Consider the following 20470-nt stretch of genomic DNA (forward strand, 5'->3'; position numbering starts at 1 on the left):
TCCTAACTTGGAGCTTTTCCCATCGGGAGGGCATGCTTTAATGGCAGCAATATCCACTGACGCCCACTGACCTTTGTACCGGATTTGTGGCAGGAATTTGAAAGCCATTCAGAAAAATGCTCTGTTTTTTCCCCCCCAAGAGCTGTGAGTGCCTCTTTAAATGCCACTGCTGTTATTGACTGGTGATAAAGCACTTCCAAGCAGAGAACATGGTGGAAAAGACAATTTATTGATGCAAACTGAGCCTCTGGAAAGATAATGGAGCCCATTGTTCAATCGGATGCTCCTAAGGCATAGTGTCAGTCGCAGAGAGCTGGTCAGAACCTAGCTGGCCCACAGCCCCTGATGTTCCATCCAATAATTTAAATGGATGGACAAGCGAGTGACAAGCCCATGATTTCACTTCCTCTGTGCGAGCACTACTGCTCAGCAATGACATCGATTGGGAAAATCAGCCTGAATAATCCTCAGCTTCATTTAATTTTCCTTCTCTTCGGGTCAGGCACTCAGTATTATTTCACACTCAATGCAAAATGGAAGTTTTCCTGCAAAGATGAGGCAGACAAAATACCTTCGAGATGTAGGGTAACTGTAGACTGCCAACATATTGCGTTCCAGGTGGTAGGTTCTGAAAATAAACAGAATAAAGACATTATTAGATAGTTATTCTTGTCTGTGTGCACACCCTGTTTGTCTAAAGAACTGGTTTTTAAACTCAATCCAAGAGGCAGGATCCCAGTAAATAGATAATGATAGACTGAAACATCTGATGACATTCTCCCACTCTGTCCATTTCCATTGTACCTCAGCACTGGGATATTCTATGGAGGCCTGGTACAAAGCAAAGCCTGCATTTTTCAACATCCCTTAAAACTGCTGAGTACATGAAGGACGGTAATAGTTTACCAAATCCTGCTTAGGTATAGGTGATGAACAGAATAGTTGAGGGATATAAACCAATCGATAGAAAAGCACTGAGTTTTAATTCAGTATAACTAAACATCAGTGCTTCTGTGAATGTTTCAGGTCATCGACCTGAAATATTAACTCTGTTTCTCTCTCCACAGACTGAGTATTTCCAGAACTTTCTGTTTTTATTTCAGATTTCTAGCATCCTCAGTATTTTGCTTTTATCGCAGTGCTTCTGCAATGGTTAGGTTATAGTTTATGCACAATCGTGTGCACACCGAGCACATGGCGAAATCTCACAAAGTGTGAAAAGGAACAAAAGAAAGAATTGCATTTAAATAGCGCCTTTCGTGACCTCAGGACATCCCAAAGCACCTTACAGCCAATGAAGTACCTTTTGAAGTGTAGTCACTGTTGTAATGTGGGAAACTCAGCAGCCAATTTGTATACAGCAAACTCTCACAAACAGCAAGGTGATAAGGCAAGATAATCTGTTCTTGTGATGTTGACTGAGGGATAAATATTGACCCACGACACCAGAGAAAACTCCCTTACTCTTCTTAAAAGTAGTGCTATGGGATCTTCTGCATCCACCTGAGAGGGCAAATAGATCACGTCTCATCCAAGAGATTTCAGATCTGACAGTGCAGTCCTCCCTTAGGACTGCACTCGAGTGTCAGCCTCGATTTTGTGTTTAAGTTGCTCGAGTGTGAACTTGAACCCACAATCTTCTGACTCAGAAGCAAGAGTGCGACCGACTGAGACACAGTTGATATGAAAAGAACAGAGTTATTCTACCCACCATTTTGGGTCATTATTTCAACCATGTGTCTCACTGCCGAAAGTAACCAATTTGAGTACTGCATTATGTTCAAAACAGTTTCCTAGCTTTGAGGTGTTTAATCTTGTGCTACATCTTGACTGTTTAATCTTGTGTTACATATGTTGTGATTGACACAGTGTACTCCACTGAGACCTTTCCCTAGTCTAACATTTACTCATTGCAACAGAGAGTACTATTCAACCGTACTTAATTGGCTGTGAAGTGCAATGGGACATCCCGAGAACATGAAAGGCACTGCAAAAATGCAAGTCTTTCTTTGCTTTACTCCAACTTTAGCAAGCTGTGTGAGCCAAATCAACTGCACACTTCAGTTTCTGCCTTGTGTGGCTTCGTTTTTATCAGTGAAACCAGTGGGCGTGATGCATGATCTTGTGCCAGCTATCAGTATAACCACCTGTCAAAATAGTTTTTTTTTGCAATAATAAATTTATTAGAAAACAAAAGGGCCCAAATATATGCCCTCAATTAAAACAGAATCAGAGATGGGCTGTTGGTTAAAGGAGAAGGAAGATCTGTGGGGAGTATTTCCTGTGCAAACTACCCCACCCAGTACTCGCTTAAATGTGTGCAGCCACAGGTAAAACAATTGGCACTACATCTTTTTGTTTTTTTAATGTCATTTTGTGTCTCCACTTCCTTACAATCATGGAATCTTAAAGCACAGAGGAGGCCATTCAGCCTGCTGTGCGTCTTTGAAAGAACTGTCCAAATTAATCCGACATGCCAAGCCATTTCCCTATATCCCTGCAAATTAATCCTCTTCAAGTGCATGTCCCATTGCCTTTTGAAAGTTCCTACGGAATCTGACTCCACCAGCCTTTCAGGTTGTTCATTCCAGATCTTAACAAGCCTCTGTGTGAAGAAATTTCACCCAATTTCCCCTCCAGTTCTTTTGACAATTACTTCAAATCTTTGACCTCTGGTTACTAACCCACATGCCAGAGGAAACAGTTTCTCCCTACTTGGTCTATCAAAACCCTTCATGATTTTGAAGACCTCGGTTAGGCCTCCCCTTAACCTTTTTTGCTCTAAGGAGGATACTCCCAACTTCACCAAACTTTCCACATAACTGAACCCCCTCATCCCTGGTAAACCTCCTCTGTACCCTCTCCAAGGCTTTTATATACTTCCTTAAATACATATATACTTCCTGTCCAGAACTGTACGCAATACCCCAGCTCAGGTAAGTTAGAAAGGTTGAGGATAATTTCCTTGTTTTTGTATTCAATGCCTCAATTTACAAAACAGTCACATAAAGTTTGCCCCATGTGTGTGCTGGAGAGATTTGAAGGACTTAAATTAAAGCATGTGCTTCAGACTGGCCAATCAAAGCTGCCAGACCTTGAAGAGGCTCTTATTGGCTGAGTATGCAGCAGTGCCCTCAAATAGTAATTCCTTCTGACTTGTTACCATTTGCTCATAGTGCTCGTAGATAGGGCTTCAAACTAAATAGTTGGGGGGAGGGTTCAGTTGCATGGAAAATTACGAAGTCAAAGTTAAATGAGAAGGTAGGAGTGCAGGTTAGTGATGAGGCTCATTGTTACCAGAAAATAAAATGAAGGGACAGAACATGTGAACGTCATATTGCACCAAAAAATTGTACGAAAGTCGGGAAATTTGATAATAGAACAAACTTAAAGGCTTTGTATCTGAATGCACGAAACATTCAGAATAAAATGAGTTAACAGCGCAAATAGAAACGAAGGGGAATGATTTAGTGGCGATTAGAGACGTGGTTGCAGGGAAACCAGGTTTGGGAACTGAATATCCAAGGGGACTCAGTATTTCAGAAGGATAGGCAAGAAGGAAAAGGAGGTAGTGTAGCTTTGTCAGTAAAGGAAGACATCAGTGCTGTAGTGAGAAATGATATAGGCACTGGAGATCAAGACGTAGAATCAGTCTGGGTAGAAATAAGAAATAGCAAGAGAAAGAAGTTCCTGTTGGGAGTAATCTATAGGTCCCCAAATAGTAGTTCTGCAGTGGGGCACAGTATAAACCAGGAAATACAGAAGGCTCGTAAGAAAGGTACGGCAATAATCATGGGTGATTTTAAAATGCATATAGACTGGATTAATCAAATTGGCAAGGGTAGCCTGGAGGGAGAGTTTATTGAATGTATTAGAGATTGTTTTTTGGAGCAATATGTGGAACCAACCAGGAAGCAGGCTATTCTAGATTTGGTTTTGTGCAATGAGGTGGGATTAATTCATGATCTCATAGTTAAGGATCCTCGAGGGAAAAGTGATCATAGCATGCTAGAATTTCAAATTCAGTTTGAGGGTGAGAAGCTGGAGTCCCACACGAGTGTTCTGGAGTTCAATAAAGGTAATTATATAGGCATGAGGACAGATTTGGCCCGAGTGGACTGGGCAGGAAGATTAAAAGGTAGGACAGTTGATCAGTGGCAGATGTTTAAGGAGATATTCAATTCCTCCCAAATAAAATATATTCCAGAGAGGAAGAAAGATTGTGAGACGGGGGAAAAACATCCATGGCTAAGCAAGGAAGTTCAGGATAAACATAAAGACAAAAACTAAGGCATATCATATTGCAAAGGCCAGTGGCAGGCTGGAAGATTGGGAAACTTTTAAAGATTAACAAAGGGTTACTAAAAAAGTAATAAAAACAGCAAAGGTAAATTATGAAAGAAAACTAGCGCAAAATATAAAAACGGATAGCAAAAAGCTTCTTTAAGTATATAAAAGGGAAGAGAGTAGCTTAAGTGAATGTTGATCCTTTGGAGGATGAGACAGGGGAGTTGATAGAGGGGAACACAGAAATGGCAGAGACACGAAATCAGTATTTTGCTTCAGTTTTCACAGTGGAGGACACTAGTACCATCCAATAGTACCAGGTAATGCAGAGGTTATAGAAAGGGAGGAACTTAGAACAATCATCACCACGAGGGAAAAGGTACTGAGAAAACTATTGGGATTGAAGGCAGACAAGTCCCCAGGGCCTGATGGCCTACATCCTAGGGTCTTAAAGTAAGTGGCAGCGGAGATAGTGGATCCATTGGTTATAATATTCCAAAATTCCCTGGATGCGGGAAAAGTTCCAGTGGATTGGAAAACAGCTAATATAACACCATTATTCAAAAAGGGAGGGAGGCAGACAGTAGGAAACTGTAGACCAATTAATTTCCCAACGACTGATGATAAACTGTTAGAATCCATTATTAAGGAAGTAATAACAGGACATTTAGAAAGTCAAAACGCAATCCATCAGAGTCAGCATGGTTTTATGAAGGGTAAATCGTGTTTGACTCATTTACTAGAGTTCTTCAAAGCTGTAACAAGCAAAGTGGATAATGGGGATCCTGAAGATGTAGTTTATCTGGACTTCCAGAAGGCATTTGATAAGGTGCCGCACAGAATGTTAATACACAAGGTAAGGTCACCTGGGGTTAGGGGCAATTTATTAGCTTGGATAGAGGATTGGCTAACCAACAGAAAACAGACAGACAGTCGGGATAAATAGGTCCTTTTCTGGCTGGCAAGATGTAACTAGTGGGGTGCTGCAGGGTTCGGTCCTCAGGCCCCAACTAATTACAATCTATATTCATGACTTGGATGCAGGGATAGAAGGTACGATAGCCAAATTTGCAGATGACACTAAAATAGGTGGGATAGTAAGTTGCAATAAAGAAAGAAGAAATTTACAAATGGATATGGATAGGTTAGGTGAATGGGCCAAAGTTTGGCAGATGCAGTTTAACGTGGATAAGAGTGAGGTTATCCATTTTGGTCGGAAGAATAGAAAGGCAAATTATCTAAATGGATTGAAACTTCCAAATGCTTTGGTGCAGAGGAATCTGGGTGCATGATTCGCTGAAAACTAGTATGCAGGTGAAGCAGGTAATCAGGAAGGCAAATGTAATTTTGGCATTTATTGCTCAAGGAATAGAGTATAAAAGTAGGGAAGTGTTGCTGCAGGTGTAAAAGGCATTGGTGAAACCGCACTTGGAGTATTACGTACAGTTTTGGTCCCCTTACCTGAGGAGGGATGTAGTTGCATTGGAAGCAGTTCAGAGGAGGTTCACTAGATTGATTCCAGGGATGAGGGGTTTGTCTTATGAAGAGAGATTGAGCAGTTTAGGCCTTTATTCTCCGGAGTTTAGAAGAATGAGAGGAGATCTAATTGAGGTATATAAGATGATTAAGGGGATTGACAAAGTAGACGTAGACAGGATGTTTCCTCTGGTGAGGCAATCTAGAACGAGAGGTCATAGTTTTAGGATAAGGGGTAGCAGATTTGAAACAGAGATGAGGAGAAATTACTTCTCTCAAAGGGTCGTGAGTCTGTGGAATTCACTACCCCAGAGTGTGGTGGATGCCGAGACATTGAGTAAATTTAAGGAGGAGATAGACAGATTTTTAATTAGTAATGGGTTAAAGGGTTATGGAGAACAGGCAGGAAAGCGGAGTTGAGGCCGAGATGAGATCAGCCATGATCGTATTGAATGGTGGGGCAGGCTTGAGGGGCTGAATTGCCTACTCCTGCTCCTAGTTCTTATGTTCTCAGCCCTCAGAACCCAACCAGATGGATCAACTCCAGTGGCAGAATTAAAAAGCAAGGAAGATATATTAAACTTGTTTAGAACCTTTGTTCAATTAAACCTGAAATACTGTCAATAGTTCTGGACTCCATATTTTGAAAAAGATAATATAGAGGCATTGGGAAGGTACAAAAAAAGATTTACGAGAATGACACCAGAACTGAGAGGTTATATCTATCAGAGAAGATCCAACAGGCTGGGGCTCTTTTCACTAGCAGAGAGACTAAGAGGTAACCTGTTGAGGTCTTTAAGATTATGAAAGATCTTTGATAGGGTAATCGAGGAAAAGATGTTTCCCCTTGTGGGGGAGATCAGAACTAGAGGCCATAAATATAAAATAGTCACTAATAAATCCAGTTCGGGAAACTTCTTTACCAACAGTGTGGTGAGAATGTGGAACTCGCTACAACATGGAGTGGTTGAGGCAAATAGCATGGATGCATTTAAGGCAAAACTAGACAAACACAACAGGGAGAAAGAAATAGAAGACTACTGGGTCGCACAGTGGCGCAGTGGTTAGCACCACTGCCTCACAGCTCCAGCAACCCAGGTTCAGTTCTGGGTACTGCCTGTGTGGAGTTTGCAAGTTCTCCTTGTGACCGCGTGGGTTTCCTCCGGGTGCTCCGGTTTCCTCCCACATGCCAAAGACTTGTGGGTTGATAGGTAAATTAGCCATTGTAAAAATTTCCCCCAGTGTAGGTAGGTGGTAGGAGAATTGAGGGAAGGTGGGGATGCGCGAGGAAAAAAAAATGGGATTAATGTCAGATTAGTATAAATGAGTGGTTGATGGTCGGCACGGACTCGGTGGGCCAAAGGGCCCGTTTCGGTGCTGTATCTCTCTATGACACGAATACGTTGATGGGATGAAGAAGGATGGGAGGAGGCTTGTGTGGAGCAGAAACACTTGCATGGACCTCGTGGGTTGAATGGCCTGTTTCTGTGCTCTAAATAATTGACCAATGCAGATGCTCCAGATCGACTCTGTCGGGAATCACAGATAAAAACTGTCAGCCTGCACAAATTTAAGAGTGACACAAGAAGTACCCAGATATACCATCAGCTGGGATACATTATGGTGGTGAACTTCTTGAGAAAGAGATATGAGGGCATACTTCACACAGAGACTTTATTTTAACAAGTGGTTCTCATCTTTGTCACTATGCACACTCAGATTCATATTTGCACTCAGAGCTCTCGGCAATGTCAATGTTCAATCAACATTAAGATGGCAACACCCCTTTTTACTTCTACATTGTTCCTCACAATTTTCTTCCAGTTTCCTGAAAAATCCCAATATTTACTCAGAGCCAGGAAGAGAGAAGGAGAAGTACAATGATTTTCAGAGGAGGATACCCAGACGTACCCAGATGAGAATACCCGCATGTCTTGCAGGAAGTAACCGCAGGACATCTTTTCAATTATATTAAACAGGTTTGCTGCTTGACCAGCCAGATAAACAACCTTATTGCCCGTCAAGTGAGAGCATTCAGGGAGCGGATGTCAGGTAGGTCTGACATTGTGAAGTGTGGGGGATGGACATTGCGGTGAGGAGGAAGAGGGAGAGAGGGGGAGAGAGAGAGAGAGATAGATAGAGAGAGAGAGAAGAAGGAAGGGGGTCACAGACTGGACGTCACACAGAGGTCAGGGAAATGGGACTGATGTCGGACTGGGCCTGGTGTGGAAGAGCTCTGTCTCCTCTGCACAAGCAGTGGTGTAAAGGCATTTACCTCATGAATCTGGCCCGTCTCACCTCCTTTTACCGAACAGGATTCCCCAAGCTCCAGGAAACTCGTCCTCCAGGAGTTAAAAATAAAAAAGTCTGGTTAAAATGGAGGCATGTAGCTTCCTGAAAAGATTTTACTGACCAACCTGCTTCCTGAGAGCCAGTTGTTCACTGACCCTCCTGACCCAGGATGGGTTTGAGAATTTTAAAATTTCACTTTCTGACCTGCCCCCAACCCGGGGTTAAAACTGCCCCGAAGGCATTGTCTCACGCTGCCGGTCGTGTGGTCCAGGCCCTCTCCAAGTGCCTGTCCTTCATGTAACGAGTCTGGACCATGAGTGTTAGCAGATTTTTAAATGTAGAGAGGTTGTCAGCCGTGCTCAAACTGACGCTCACGCACAGCCACTTGCCAGCAGAGCTCACAAGGCAGGGATCAATGGCAAAGGGAAAATCAATCTAATGTTTTTTTTATACTCAGATGGTCTAATTTTGATTAAGCAGTGGCAGCAAAAGTACTTCAGTCTGCAGAACGTGTATAATTAACTTGTTTGTAAACGGTTCAAGCGACTGTGGTACTATTGGCATGGTGGGGGAGGGGCAGAAATTCCTGGGACTCGCTCAGCTGATCAGAAACCACAGTAGAAGGGCAAGGCTCACAACTGTAAGCAGAACAATTAGTCATCACCCACAGCCTTACTGTAACTACCCCTGTTTAAGTGGGCTTTCTTTTCTTTGATTGTAATGTGGAAGTTTATTCCCTTCTCTATGTTCACACTATAAAAAGTGCATAAAGACAGCTAGCCAGGCAGTGCTACACAGTTAGATTTCATTGAGGCGGGGTGGGGGTAGGTACAATGGGCCCAGAGATGACCCATTCGGACTTCAGCTGCTGGTCTAAAGAACAATAATGTGGAATTTGAATTCAATTCATCAATCTGGAATTAAATGCTAGTCTAATGATGGCCATGAAACCATTGTCGATTGTCATAAAAACCCATCTGGTTCACTAATGTCCTTCAGGGAAGGAAATCTGCTGTCTTTGCCTGGTCTGGCCGACATGTGACTGCAGACCCAAAGCAATGTGTTTGACTCTTGCATGCCCTCTGAAATGGCCAAGCCAGCCACTCAGTTGTACCTAACCGCTACAAAGTCAATAAAAAGGAATGAAACCGGACGGACCACCCGGCATCGACCTAGGCACCGGAAACGACAACGGCAAACCCAGCCCTGTCGACCCTGCAAAGTCCTCCTCACTAACATCTGGGAACTTGTGCCAAAGTTGGAAGAGCTGTCCCACTGACTAGTCAAGCAACAGCCTGACATAGTCATAGTCACGGAATCATACCTTACAATGTCCCAGACACTGCCATCACCATCCCCGGGTATGTCCTGTCCCACCGGCAGGACAGACTCACTAGTGGTGGTGGCACAGTGGTATACAGTATGAAGGGAGTTGCCCTGGGAGTCCTCAGCATGGACTCTGGACCCCATGAAGTCTCATGGCATCAGGTCAAACATGGACAAGGAAACCTCCTGCTGATTACCACCTACTGCCCTCCCTCAGCTGATGAGTCAGTACTCCTCCATGTTGAACAGCACTTGGAGGAAGCACTGAGGGTGGCAAGGGCACAAAATGTACTCTGGGTGGGGGACTTCAATGTCCATCACCAAGAGTGGCTCGGTAGCACCACTACTGACCGAGCTGGCCGAGTCCGAAAGGACATAGCTGCTGGACTGGGTATGCGGCAGGTGGTGAGGGAACCAACACAAGGGAAAAACATACTTGACCTTGTCCTCACCAATCTGCCTGCCGCAGATGCATCTGTCCATAATGGAATTGGTAGGAGTGACCACCGCACAGTCCTTGTGGAAACGAAGTCCCGCCTTCACATTGAGGATACCCTCCATTGTGTTGTGTGGCACTGCAACCATGCTAAATGGGATAGATTTCAAACAGATCTAGCAATGCAAAACTGGGCATGCATGAGGCGCTGTGGGCCATCAGCAGCAGCAGAATTGTACTCAACCACAATCTGTAACCTCATGGCCCGGCATATCTCCCACTCTACCATTACCATCAAGCCAGGGGACCAACCCTGGTTCAATGAAGAGTGCAGGAGGGCATGCCAGGAGCAGCACCAGGCATAGCTCAAAATGAGGTGTCAACCTGGTGAAGCTACAACACAGGACTATCTGCATGCCAAACTGCATAAGCAGCATGCTAAAGACAGAGCTAAGCGATCCCATAACCAACGGATCAGATCTAAGCTCTGCAGTCCTGCCACATCCAGCCGTGAATGGTGGTGGGCAATGAAACAACAAACTGGAGGAGGTGGCTCCACAAATATCCCCATCCTCAATGAAGGGGGAGCCCAGTACATCAGTGCGAAAGATAAGGCTGAAGCATTTGCAACAATCTTCAGCCAGAAGTGCCGAGTTGATGATCCATCTCGGCCTCCTCCTGAAGTCCCCAGCATCACAGATGCCAGACTTCAGCCAATTCGATTCACTCCGCGTGATATCAAGAAATGACTCAAGGCACCGGATACTGCAAAAGCTATGGACCCTGACAATATTCCGGCAATAGTACTGAAGACCTGTGCTCCAGAACTTGCCGTGCCCCCAGCCAAGATGTTCCAGTACAACTACAACACTGGCATCTACCCTGCAATGTGGAAAATTGCCCAGGTATGTCCTGTACACAAAAAGCAGGACAAGTCCAACCTGGCCAATTACCGCCCCATCAGCCTACTCTCCATCATCAGTAAAGTGATGGAAGGTGTCATTAACAGTGCCATCAAGCGGCACTTGCTTAGCAATAACCTGCTCAGTGACGCTCAGTTTGGGTTCCGCCAGGCCCACTCAGCTCCTGACCTCATTACAGCCTTGGTTCAAACATGGACAAAAGAGCTGAACTCAAGAGGTGAGGTGAGAGTGACTGCCCTTGACATCAAGGCAGCATTTGACCGAGTATGGCATCAAGGATTAGGGCAGGACAGTGGCTAGCACCGCAGCCTCACAGCTCCAGCGACCCGGGTTCAATTCTGGGTACTGCCTGTGCGGAGTTTGCAAGTTCTCCCTGTGACCGCATGGGTTTTCGCTGGGTGCTCCGGTTTCCTCCCACAGCCAAAGACTTGGCCATTATAAATTGCCCCTAGTATTGGTAGGGGAATATGGGGAAGGTGGGGATGTGGTAGGAATATTGGATTAGTGTAGGATTACTATAAAGGGGTGGTTGATGGTCGGCACAGACTCGGTGGGCCGAAGGGCCTGTTTCAGTGCTGTATCTCTAAATAAATAAATAAAAGGAGCCCTAGCAAAACTGAGGTCAATGGGAATCAGGGGGAAAACCCTCCGCTGGCTGGAGTCATCCCTAGCGCAAAGGAAGATGGTTGTGGTTGTTGGAGGTCAATCATCTGAGCTCCAAGACATCAATACAGGAGTTCCTCAGGGTAGTGTCCTCGGCCCAACCATCTTCAGCTGCTTCATCAATGACCTTCCTTCAATCAGAAGGTCAGAAGTGGGGATGTTCGCTGATGATTGCATAATGTTCAGCACCATTCGTGACTCCTCAGATACTGAAGCAGTCCATGTAGAAATGCTGCAAGACCTGGACAATATCCAGGCTTGGGCTGATAAGTGGAAAGTAACATTCGCGCCACACAAGTGCCAGGCAATGACCATCTCCAACAAGAGAGGATCTAACCATCTCCCCTTGACATTTAACGGCATTACCATCACTGAATCCCCCACTATCAACATCCTAGGGGCTACCATTGACCAGAAACTGAATTGGAGTAGCCATATAAATACCATGGCTACAAGAGCAACTCAGAGGCTAGGAATCCTGAGACAAGTAACTCACCTCCTGACTCCCCAAAGCCTGTCCCCCATCTACAAGGCACAAGTCAGGAGTGTGATGGAATACTCTCCACTTGCCTGGCCGGGTGCAGCTCCAACAACACTCAAGAAGCTCGACACCATCCAGGACAAAGCAGCCCGCTTGATTGGCACCCCATCTACAAACATTCACTCCCTCCACCACCAACGCACAGTAGCAGCAGTGTGTACCATCTACAAGATGCACTGCAGCAATGCACCAAGTCTCCTTAGACAGCACCTTCCAAACCCGCGACCTCTACCAACTAGAAGGACAAGGGCAGCAAATACATGGGAACACCACCACCTGCAAGTTCCCCTCCAAGTCACACACCATGCTGACTTGGAACTATATCGCCATTCCTTCACTGTTGCTGGGTCAAAATCCTGGAACTCCCTTCCTAACAGCACTGTGGGTATACCTACCCCAAATGGACTGCAGCGGTTCAAGAAGGCAGCTTACCACCACCAAGGGCAATTAGGGATGGGCAATAAATGCTGGCCTGGCCAGCGACGCCCATATCCCATGAATGAATAAAAAAAATAATGTTGTGAGACAGCACCCATTAATTGGCTCCTGAAACACAATAGAGTGTTGGAGCTGATAGCATGAGAATCAGTTCAGGAACTGTTGTGACAGGTCTAAATTGCTGAAGCTGTTGAAACAAAGGAAGTTCAAATGAAACAAAATACAAAATTAACTCATGAAAGTTTCCTCTGCAGCCGCTTTGAAGCATTGACAGAGAAGGACTGGGTTTGACAGTTGGTGGCATGGTTCCATTTCAGGTGGCTCAGTTTTGTAAGTCGCACGAATGGGAAAGTTCCCCACCGCATCCCCCGCTGCCCAAACCCTGCCCACTCAGTGCCAGGTGTACTGGTCACAGTCAGGGTGCCAGCATAAAGCACTTAAATATGCCCTCAATGCCCTGAAGGTGATGCAACTGCACTCCACCTCGCCACCCTCCCCAGCTTGAATAGCCTGTCAACAATCGTCGCCTGGGCTCACACAAAAAGAATGATCCCACAAATGAATTACTGAAGGGAGGAAGTGCCTGTACCATTATCCCACAACTTCAGAAGAAGAGTCGAGCAGAGAGAAAACAGGAAGATTATCTGGATTGTGGAAGCATCTAAAACACCACTGAACCCGCGCAGAACCATCAACTTCCTGCTCAACTAAACTCAATGGTCTTCCAAAATATTTACTGCATCAAACAAAATCTAAGCAGGCTCATACACTTTCCCTTAGGTCTCATAATTATGAAGGGCCGGATTCAAGCAGTCCCTTGTTTGCTGAGCTCATTCACGAGTTGATAGGAGCTCCATAATTGGCCACCGCCACCATGAATTATGAAAGGGAAGGTTGGCCAATGATACATACCTCTTTTGACCTCTGTGCATGTGTGTGGGCAGGATTAGACTTGCCTGCGATGCCTCCTACAATAGCCTGCTAACACTTTCTTCCAGGGCTTACCAATAAATTATGGCAAGCTGTCAGAGGGCAACTAGGATTGGTGAAGCCCTCTCCCATGAAGGAAGCCTTTAGGAAGGGTAGAATGGATGGGAAACTTGAATTTGAACAAGATCATTCAGCAGAGCTACTTCAACTCTCCAGTTATAAGTGTTCTGGGGATTGGTATAAGCCTTATAATCATGCTTGGACATCTCTCATGCTACATTTAAACCAAGTCAATGCCTCAATTAAACTAGAACATCAATTTTTTGTAGATATCCAGTACTTTATATGTCAAATATACCCCTTAAATAAACTTCAGTATTGTCAGCATCCTGTTGCCCACCCTTTTATGAAAATGTATTCTTTTTGGTGATTTTCTTTATAGATCTCCCAGCCCTCTGTCTAATGCTGCTCTGCAGCCATGCAATGAACACCTTGACTGGTGGCACCAGACTACTGTTTAATGCCACCCCAGCGGCACTCAAACCACAACTGGGAATTCATCTGGTAATGAGCTGTGTCCGTGAGCCCACATATGATGCCACTGTGGTACTCCACAGAAACGTCAGCGACATACAGAAACTATAAGCATGTGTTTTTCTCTTGGCTTCCCCCACTCCGCTCCCTTACATTCCTCAGAGAAATTTCTCATCAACACTCTATCTGGGTATGCTAGTATAGTGGTTATGTTACAGTTACTGGAGAGTAATACAGACACTCAGACTATCAAGTCCAGGAAAACGCGAGTTCAAATCTCACCAAGGCAGTATGGGAATTTGAATTCAATTACTAAAAAAAATCTAGAAATAAAAAGCTTGTACTATTAGGAGTTAAAAAGTGGCTCCGAAGCTGTTGGATTATATTTAAAACCAAACTAGTTCACTAATGCCCTTTAAAGAAAGAAACTTGCCAATGTCTGAATCGAGTTCCTCACCTGCACCACTGACACAACTGCCCTCTGAAGTGTCCAAGCAAGCTACTCGGTTGCATCAAACTTCTAAAACTGTCGTGCTTTAAGAAGACAGCCCATCACCCACTTCCCAGAACAACAGGGGATGGACAACAAATGCCAGCTTTGCCAGTGATGCCCATATTCCAAGAATCAACAGAACTTTAAAAGATTGCTCACTCCAATGTGCAGTTTACAAGAAAAATGGAATCTCAATCTTCTGAATGAAATTATGCATCAGAAGGCATCAGTGTGACTCCTTCTGTACGAGGCCTTCTCTCCTATTCAGGTCAGGACCATCAAAGAACTGAGTACCTAGGTTTCTGTCAGGATCAGGAGGATTCAGCTGACAGTCAGGATGTGAACCCATTGTCATCTGATTGGCAGGCAGGTACAAGTCAGGTGAAGGGCAAGGTCAGGCTCCTCCCAACAGCAAGTAAAGTACCGCTCTCCTCTCAGTCCACTATAACAGGTAGTTTCCAAAGTCGAGTAATACTTGGACTCAAGCAAAGGTTACAGAATTTATCACAAGTGCTTATTTGTTTAGTTCCACCTGTCAAGAATGCTGGCAGTCACTGAAATCAATCCCATGCACCATCTATTTTATATTCAAATGAGTCATTACTGAAGAAATGCTTTCCGTCACCTGACACATACTAATAACTTTTCTTTTTGACCTCAATTGTCATGAGGGCATGCAGAAACATTTCCCATCACTGATAGGAATGTCAGTCATAAACTAAGCTATTCCAAATCCATTTACGATAGACACACAGAGGACGCACTGTTCCACCAACTACTTGCTTTTAAGTGTTGTTATAATTTAAACAGATACTAGCTGCATATATGGGATAGATAAAATATTATCCATCAGACAGGAGACCGAAGCATGGAAATAATGGCGCTGTTGTAACTTGATTATGCTAAATAACCCAGAATCTTGCATGAAAAATCCCTTCAAAAGGTCCTAAAACTGATTGTGCTACTTGCTTGCTGAAGTCAGTTAGTTATATTTACTGATGCCTCCCTTTCTTGTGATGGAATTTACTTCCCTTGCTTTGAGGATGCCGATTTGGGCTGGCCGGCTGTCTGCAGGTGTCACAATCCCTCCGACATCTTATCCATCCTCAATGTGTTGATTTCAAAAACTGAGTGTGAGCAGGCTATATTTGACCACAAGAGGCATCACCACCATTCTTGATCCCTGACCTCATCCAACATTTACACAAACACAATTTCAAAAGGGGGTCAGTGGACAGTGATCAGGACTGGGAATCTTTGAGTTTGCACCTGCTATGTGACCTGAGTGCAGATCAGCTAACACGGGGCGGGGCGGGGCGAGGGGGGGGCGGCGTCAAAGGACCATATTCTATTTACCCAATAAGACACAAAGCAGCTGCGTTTTAACTAAACTACTTTTCTTCTAATAGTAATTTAAGTCACAAATGTATGGTGGCCTCCCTGCCTGATCAGCATTCCCATGCCGGAATCCTGAATCACAAGTGGATTAAAGTGAGGATACAGCAGAGAGCTTTGATCATGTGAGATCCCATTTTCCAGCATAAGAGGTGGAGGTAAATTCATTCTATTAGATCAATAACTGTTGCAGTTTAGTTTATACTTGGAATAGAGACATTTTCATTTGACAAAACAATGTATTATTGAACTAGCTCATCTAAGAGATAAGGGGCTAAATTTTCAGGCCCTCCAAGGTCGGGGACAGAGGTGGACGGGACCCGAAAATACCGGTGCCGGCCAACATGCCGGTTTTGCGATGCCAGGCCAGTTCACCAGAGCAGGGATCCCACACCATCACTGATTAAGCCAATTAGGGTACTTGCAGACCTCATTAAGGATGTGGGGAGTTGAGAGTTTCACCAGAGTGGGGAAGCCAGTCATGGCCACCCAAGGGAATTATGAGGCATAAAAGTTTCAAAGGAGCAGAGGGAGGCTCAGCCATTGGGAGACAGGTGCTGTGCAGCTGGCAGGGAGACTGGGGTTGGTAAGCACTCGGGCACTGCAGGGGTCATCACCCTCTTGGCATCGTGGGGGTAGAAGAGCAGGAGGCAAGGCAGCCAAGGATAATTGGACAAACAGCTGAACACATGGAAGACAGCAGCTGGCACTGAACAAAAGAACAGTGCAGCACAGGAACAGGCCATTCGGCCCTCCAAGCCTGCGCCGATCTTGATGCCTGCCTAAACTAAAACCTTCTGCACTTCCGGGGCCCATATCCCTCTATTCCCTTCCTATTCATGTATTTGTCAAGATGTCTCTTAAACGTCACTATCGTATCTGCTTCCACCACCTCCCCTGGCAGCAAGTTCCAGGTACTCACCACACTCTGTGTAAAAAAACTTGCCTTGCACATCCCCTCTAAACTTTGCCCCTCGCACCTTGAACCTATGTCCCCTAGTAACTGACTCTTCCACCCTGGGAAAAAGCTTCTGACTATCCACTCTGTCCATGCCGCTCATAACTTTGTAAACCTCTATCATGTCGCCCCTCCACCTCCGTCGTTCCAGTGAAAACAATCCGAGTTTTTCCAACCTCTCCTCATAGCTAATGCCCTCCAGACCAGGCAACATCCTGGTAAACCTCCTCTGTACCCTCTCCAAAGCCTCCACGTCCTTCTGGTAGTGTGGTGACCAGAATTGCACGCAATATTCTAAGTGTGGCCTAACTAAAGTTCTGTACAGCAGCAGCATGACTTGCCAATTTTTACACTCTATGCCCCGACCGATGAAGACAAGCATGCCGTATGCCTTCTTGACTACCTTATCCACCTGCGTTGCCACTTTCAGTGACCTGTGGACCTGTACGCCCAGATCTCTCTGCCTGTCAATACTCCTAAGGGTTCTGCCATTTACTGTATACCTCCCACCTGCATTAGACCTTCCAAAATGCATTACCTCACATTTGTCCGGATTAAACTCCATCTGCCATTTCTCCGCCCAAGTCTCCAACCGATCTATATCCTGCTGTATCCTCTGACAATCCTCATCACTATCCGCAACTCCACCAACCTTTGTGTCGTCCGCAAACTTACTAATCAGACCAGCTACATTTTCCTCCAAATCATTTATATGTACTACAAACAGCAAAGGTCCCAGCACTGATCCCTGCGGATCACCACTAGTCACATCCATCCATTCAGAAAAACACCCTTCCACTGCTACCCTCTGTCTTCTGTGACTGAACCAGTTCTGTATCCATCTTGCCAGCTCACCTCTGATCCCGTGTGACTTCACCTTTTGCACCAGTCTGCCAGGCGGGACCTTGTCAAAGGCTTTACTAAAGTCCATATAGACAACATCCACCGCCCTTCCCTCATCAATCATCTTCGTCACTTCCTCAAAAAACTCAATCAAATTAGTGAGACACGACCTCCCCTTCACAAAACCCATGCTGTCTCTCGCTAATAAGTTTGTTTGTTTCCAAATGGGAGGAAATCCTGTCCCGAAGAATCTTAAACAAAGGAACAACATTGGCTATTCTCCAGTCCTCTGGGACCTCACCTGTAGCCAATGAGGATGCAAAGATTTCTGTCAAGGCTCCAGCAATTTCTTTCCTTGCCTCCCTCAGTATTCTACGGTAGATCCCATCAGGCCCTGGGGACTTATCTACCTTAATGCTTTTCAAGACACCCAACACCTCCTCCACTGGGGCCATGGTTGTTGGATTCAGGGCCCAGTGATGATGAGAGGAAACACCCTCCGCAGGAAGGGCAGAGCTCTGGGCATCAAGAAGGCAGGGGAGAGGATCAAGGCAGAAAGGATAGGGAGGCACAGGATCTACAGCGAAGCAGGAGCTACCTGGAGATGGCGGAGACCCAGTGCCACAGGAGACAATGACTGTCCAGCCAGATGGTCACAGAGATCTGTGCCCTGTCGCCAAGGACCTTGCAGCCCTGCTATGCCCTGCCAGTAGCCGTCAAAGTCACTGTGGCCTCGAACTTCGCTTCTGGCTCCATCCAAGCATCAGCTGCAGACCTTCGCAGCATCTTGCAAATGGCTGGACACCAATGCATCTCACAGGTCACTGACGCCCTATTGATTCGAGATGGACAGCACATTCATTTATCGACAGACATGGCCTTGCAAGGACTCAGGGCACTGAGTTTCACCACCATCGCTGGAGCAGGAGGGGCTTTGTTACAACCAGGTGAGAAAGAGGTCTAGGGTTCCCTTTCAGCCTTCACCTGGTTAATTTTAAACACACCGTGTTTTGAACTTCCCCTTGGTGAATCCTTGTTCGCCGCTTTCCAATTATAAGGCAAAGAAACCAACACAAACAGGCTTTCTTAGATTGAAAGAAGAAAAGTTGAAATTTATTCAACTTAAACTCCAATTCGGTTAATGCCTACAGATACACACCGCGCCCCATGCTAGCATGCATACGCGATACACACATGCAAATAGAGACAGAAAAGAGCAGAAGAAAAATAAAGTGGAAAAGTTTGAGGCAATATCTGAAGAGTTGTTGTTACGGTTCTTCAAGCTCACAGTAGAGTCCTTGATTGTAGGTAGATCTTGCTTTTCGTTGGGGCCCAGTATTCTTCTTAAACCTTGTTCGCTGTAGGAGACTTGTCTCTCTTGGGGTTCATGTGGATTCAGAGGCTTGTGAGAAAGAGATGGGAGGAGATAGGAGAGAGATCTTCTCAGTCCAGGAGCAAACAGACACTCTGCCTTCAAACTCTCTTTGGCCAGTTCAAAAGAAAACCCTAGAACAACCAGGCAGTCATGTGACCAGCTGGTCTAACCAGTCCTGGCCCTTGTGGATTGTATCCCCCTTAGCAGGCCCTGGAATGCGCTTCCTCACTTTTGATGTCTGTTAGTATGTAAATGCTTTTTTCCAGCCACGGTTGATCTGTTTTACAAGTCATTTCCTCGCTCCAACAACAGTTAAAAATCAATGTTCATGACAAAATTGATATGCCTCATTCTTGGCAGGTGGGGGCCTAGCATGACAGGCTTTCATTGTCTCAATGTTCAGCTAGTCTATGACCACAAAAAGAGCTTCTCCTAATTGTGCTCACTTTCCTGGCAGCTGCCATGACTCCTTCATCCTCCAGTCTGCCTCAGATCTTCATTCCCCCTCCGAACTTCATGGATGAATCCTTGGGGACAAGGGATATCCCTTGAAGATATGGCTACTCACCCCTCCATAAGAGCTCCAAACAGAGGCACAGAAATGCTACAACGAAAGCCATCTGCTGACCGGTATCACCATTGAGCGAGCCATTGGGCAACTGAATATGCGTTCTTGGTGCCTGAACCAGGTGAGTGGTGCCCTCCAAGGGTCTCAGTCATTATGGTGGTCTGCTGACCCTCCATAAGATGGCTGTCCAGAGAGGGGAGGACCTTGAGGATGGGGAGGCCCTGAAACCAGATAGCTCATCGGAGGAAGAGCAGGAGATGAGAGAGGAGGAGGAAGTGGAGGCAGAGTGGGAGGATGGCGAATAGCGAAGTGCTCCAGCTGCACAAGCAGATGACTGGGCAAGGTCTGAGAAGTAAGGGTTTTGGCAGAATGCCATGAATGTCAGGGATCTTCTGATTCAGGAATGTTGCAACTGAGTCCCTCTTTTCCCAGGATAAAAGGCATGGGTTCCAATGGATGTTGAGGGACAGTGTCGTAACACATTCATTGAAGGCGAAGGCTGGAACATCTAAAGTCTTATTGCCAGTGAAGGATGCACATCTGCCCAGAGCCTCTGCCCCTGTCCTTGATTGCACCCTTGTTCTCCTTCACCATCTCTTAACGCCTTTTCTGTAATGCCGCCAGTTAAAGGAGTCTCAAACATGTGCCTTGAATTGTGATTATTTATAAAATGAGAACTCCCTCTGGAATGGAAATCACAACCTTCTGACTCGGGGTAACAGTGTTACCCACTGAGCCACAGCTGACACCTAATATAGCAAGAAATGCATTGAAAACAGTTATTTTATCACAAGGCTCACCTTGTGATTCCTAAGCAGATCTCAGTTTGTACAATTGGAATAGTTTGACTGAATTGCTGCCTGTAATTCACTGTCGATAGTTCATTCTCTGGGTAAGTGGACCATCTGAGTCACACAGATCAACTATGTTCCAAGTTCGATCACTGTGCTATGATGAGTTAGCTAGAGGCACTGCAATGGCCTCAGCACACA

The 20470-nt window shown here is 45.4% G+C and overlaps 1 protein-coding gene across 2 annotated transcripts in view; it reads right to left on the reverse strand.

Moving 5' to 3' along the window:
* Nucleotides 1-20470, reverse strand: part of LOC137357056 (pleckstrin homology domain-containing family A member 2-like) — a 120140-nt gene that overhangs the window by 58326 nt on the left and 41344 nt on the right. For both annotated transcript variants that reach the window (XM_068023033.1, XM_068023032.1), the window contains exon 3: nucleotides 572-628. In XM_068023033.1, coding sequence (XP_067879134.1) covers nucleotides 572-628 — 57 coding nt within the window. The remainder of the gene's footprint in view (nucleotides 1-571; nucleotides 629-20470) is intronic.

Source organism: Heterodontus francisci, chromosome 47, assembly GCF_036365525.1.
Source record: "Heterodontus francisci isolate sHetFra1 chromosome 47, sHetFra1.hap1, whole genome shotgun sequence".
In the NCBI taxonomy this organism is placed as follows: Eukaryota; Metazoa; Chordata; class Chondrichthyes; order Heterodontiformes; family Heterodontidae; genus Heterodontus; species Heterodontus francisci.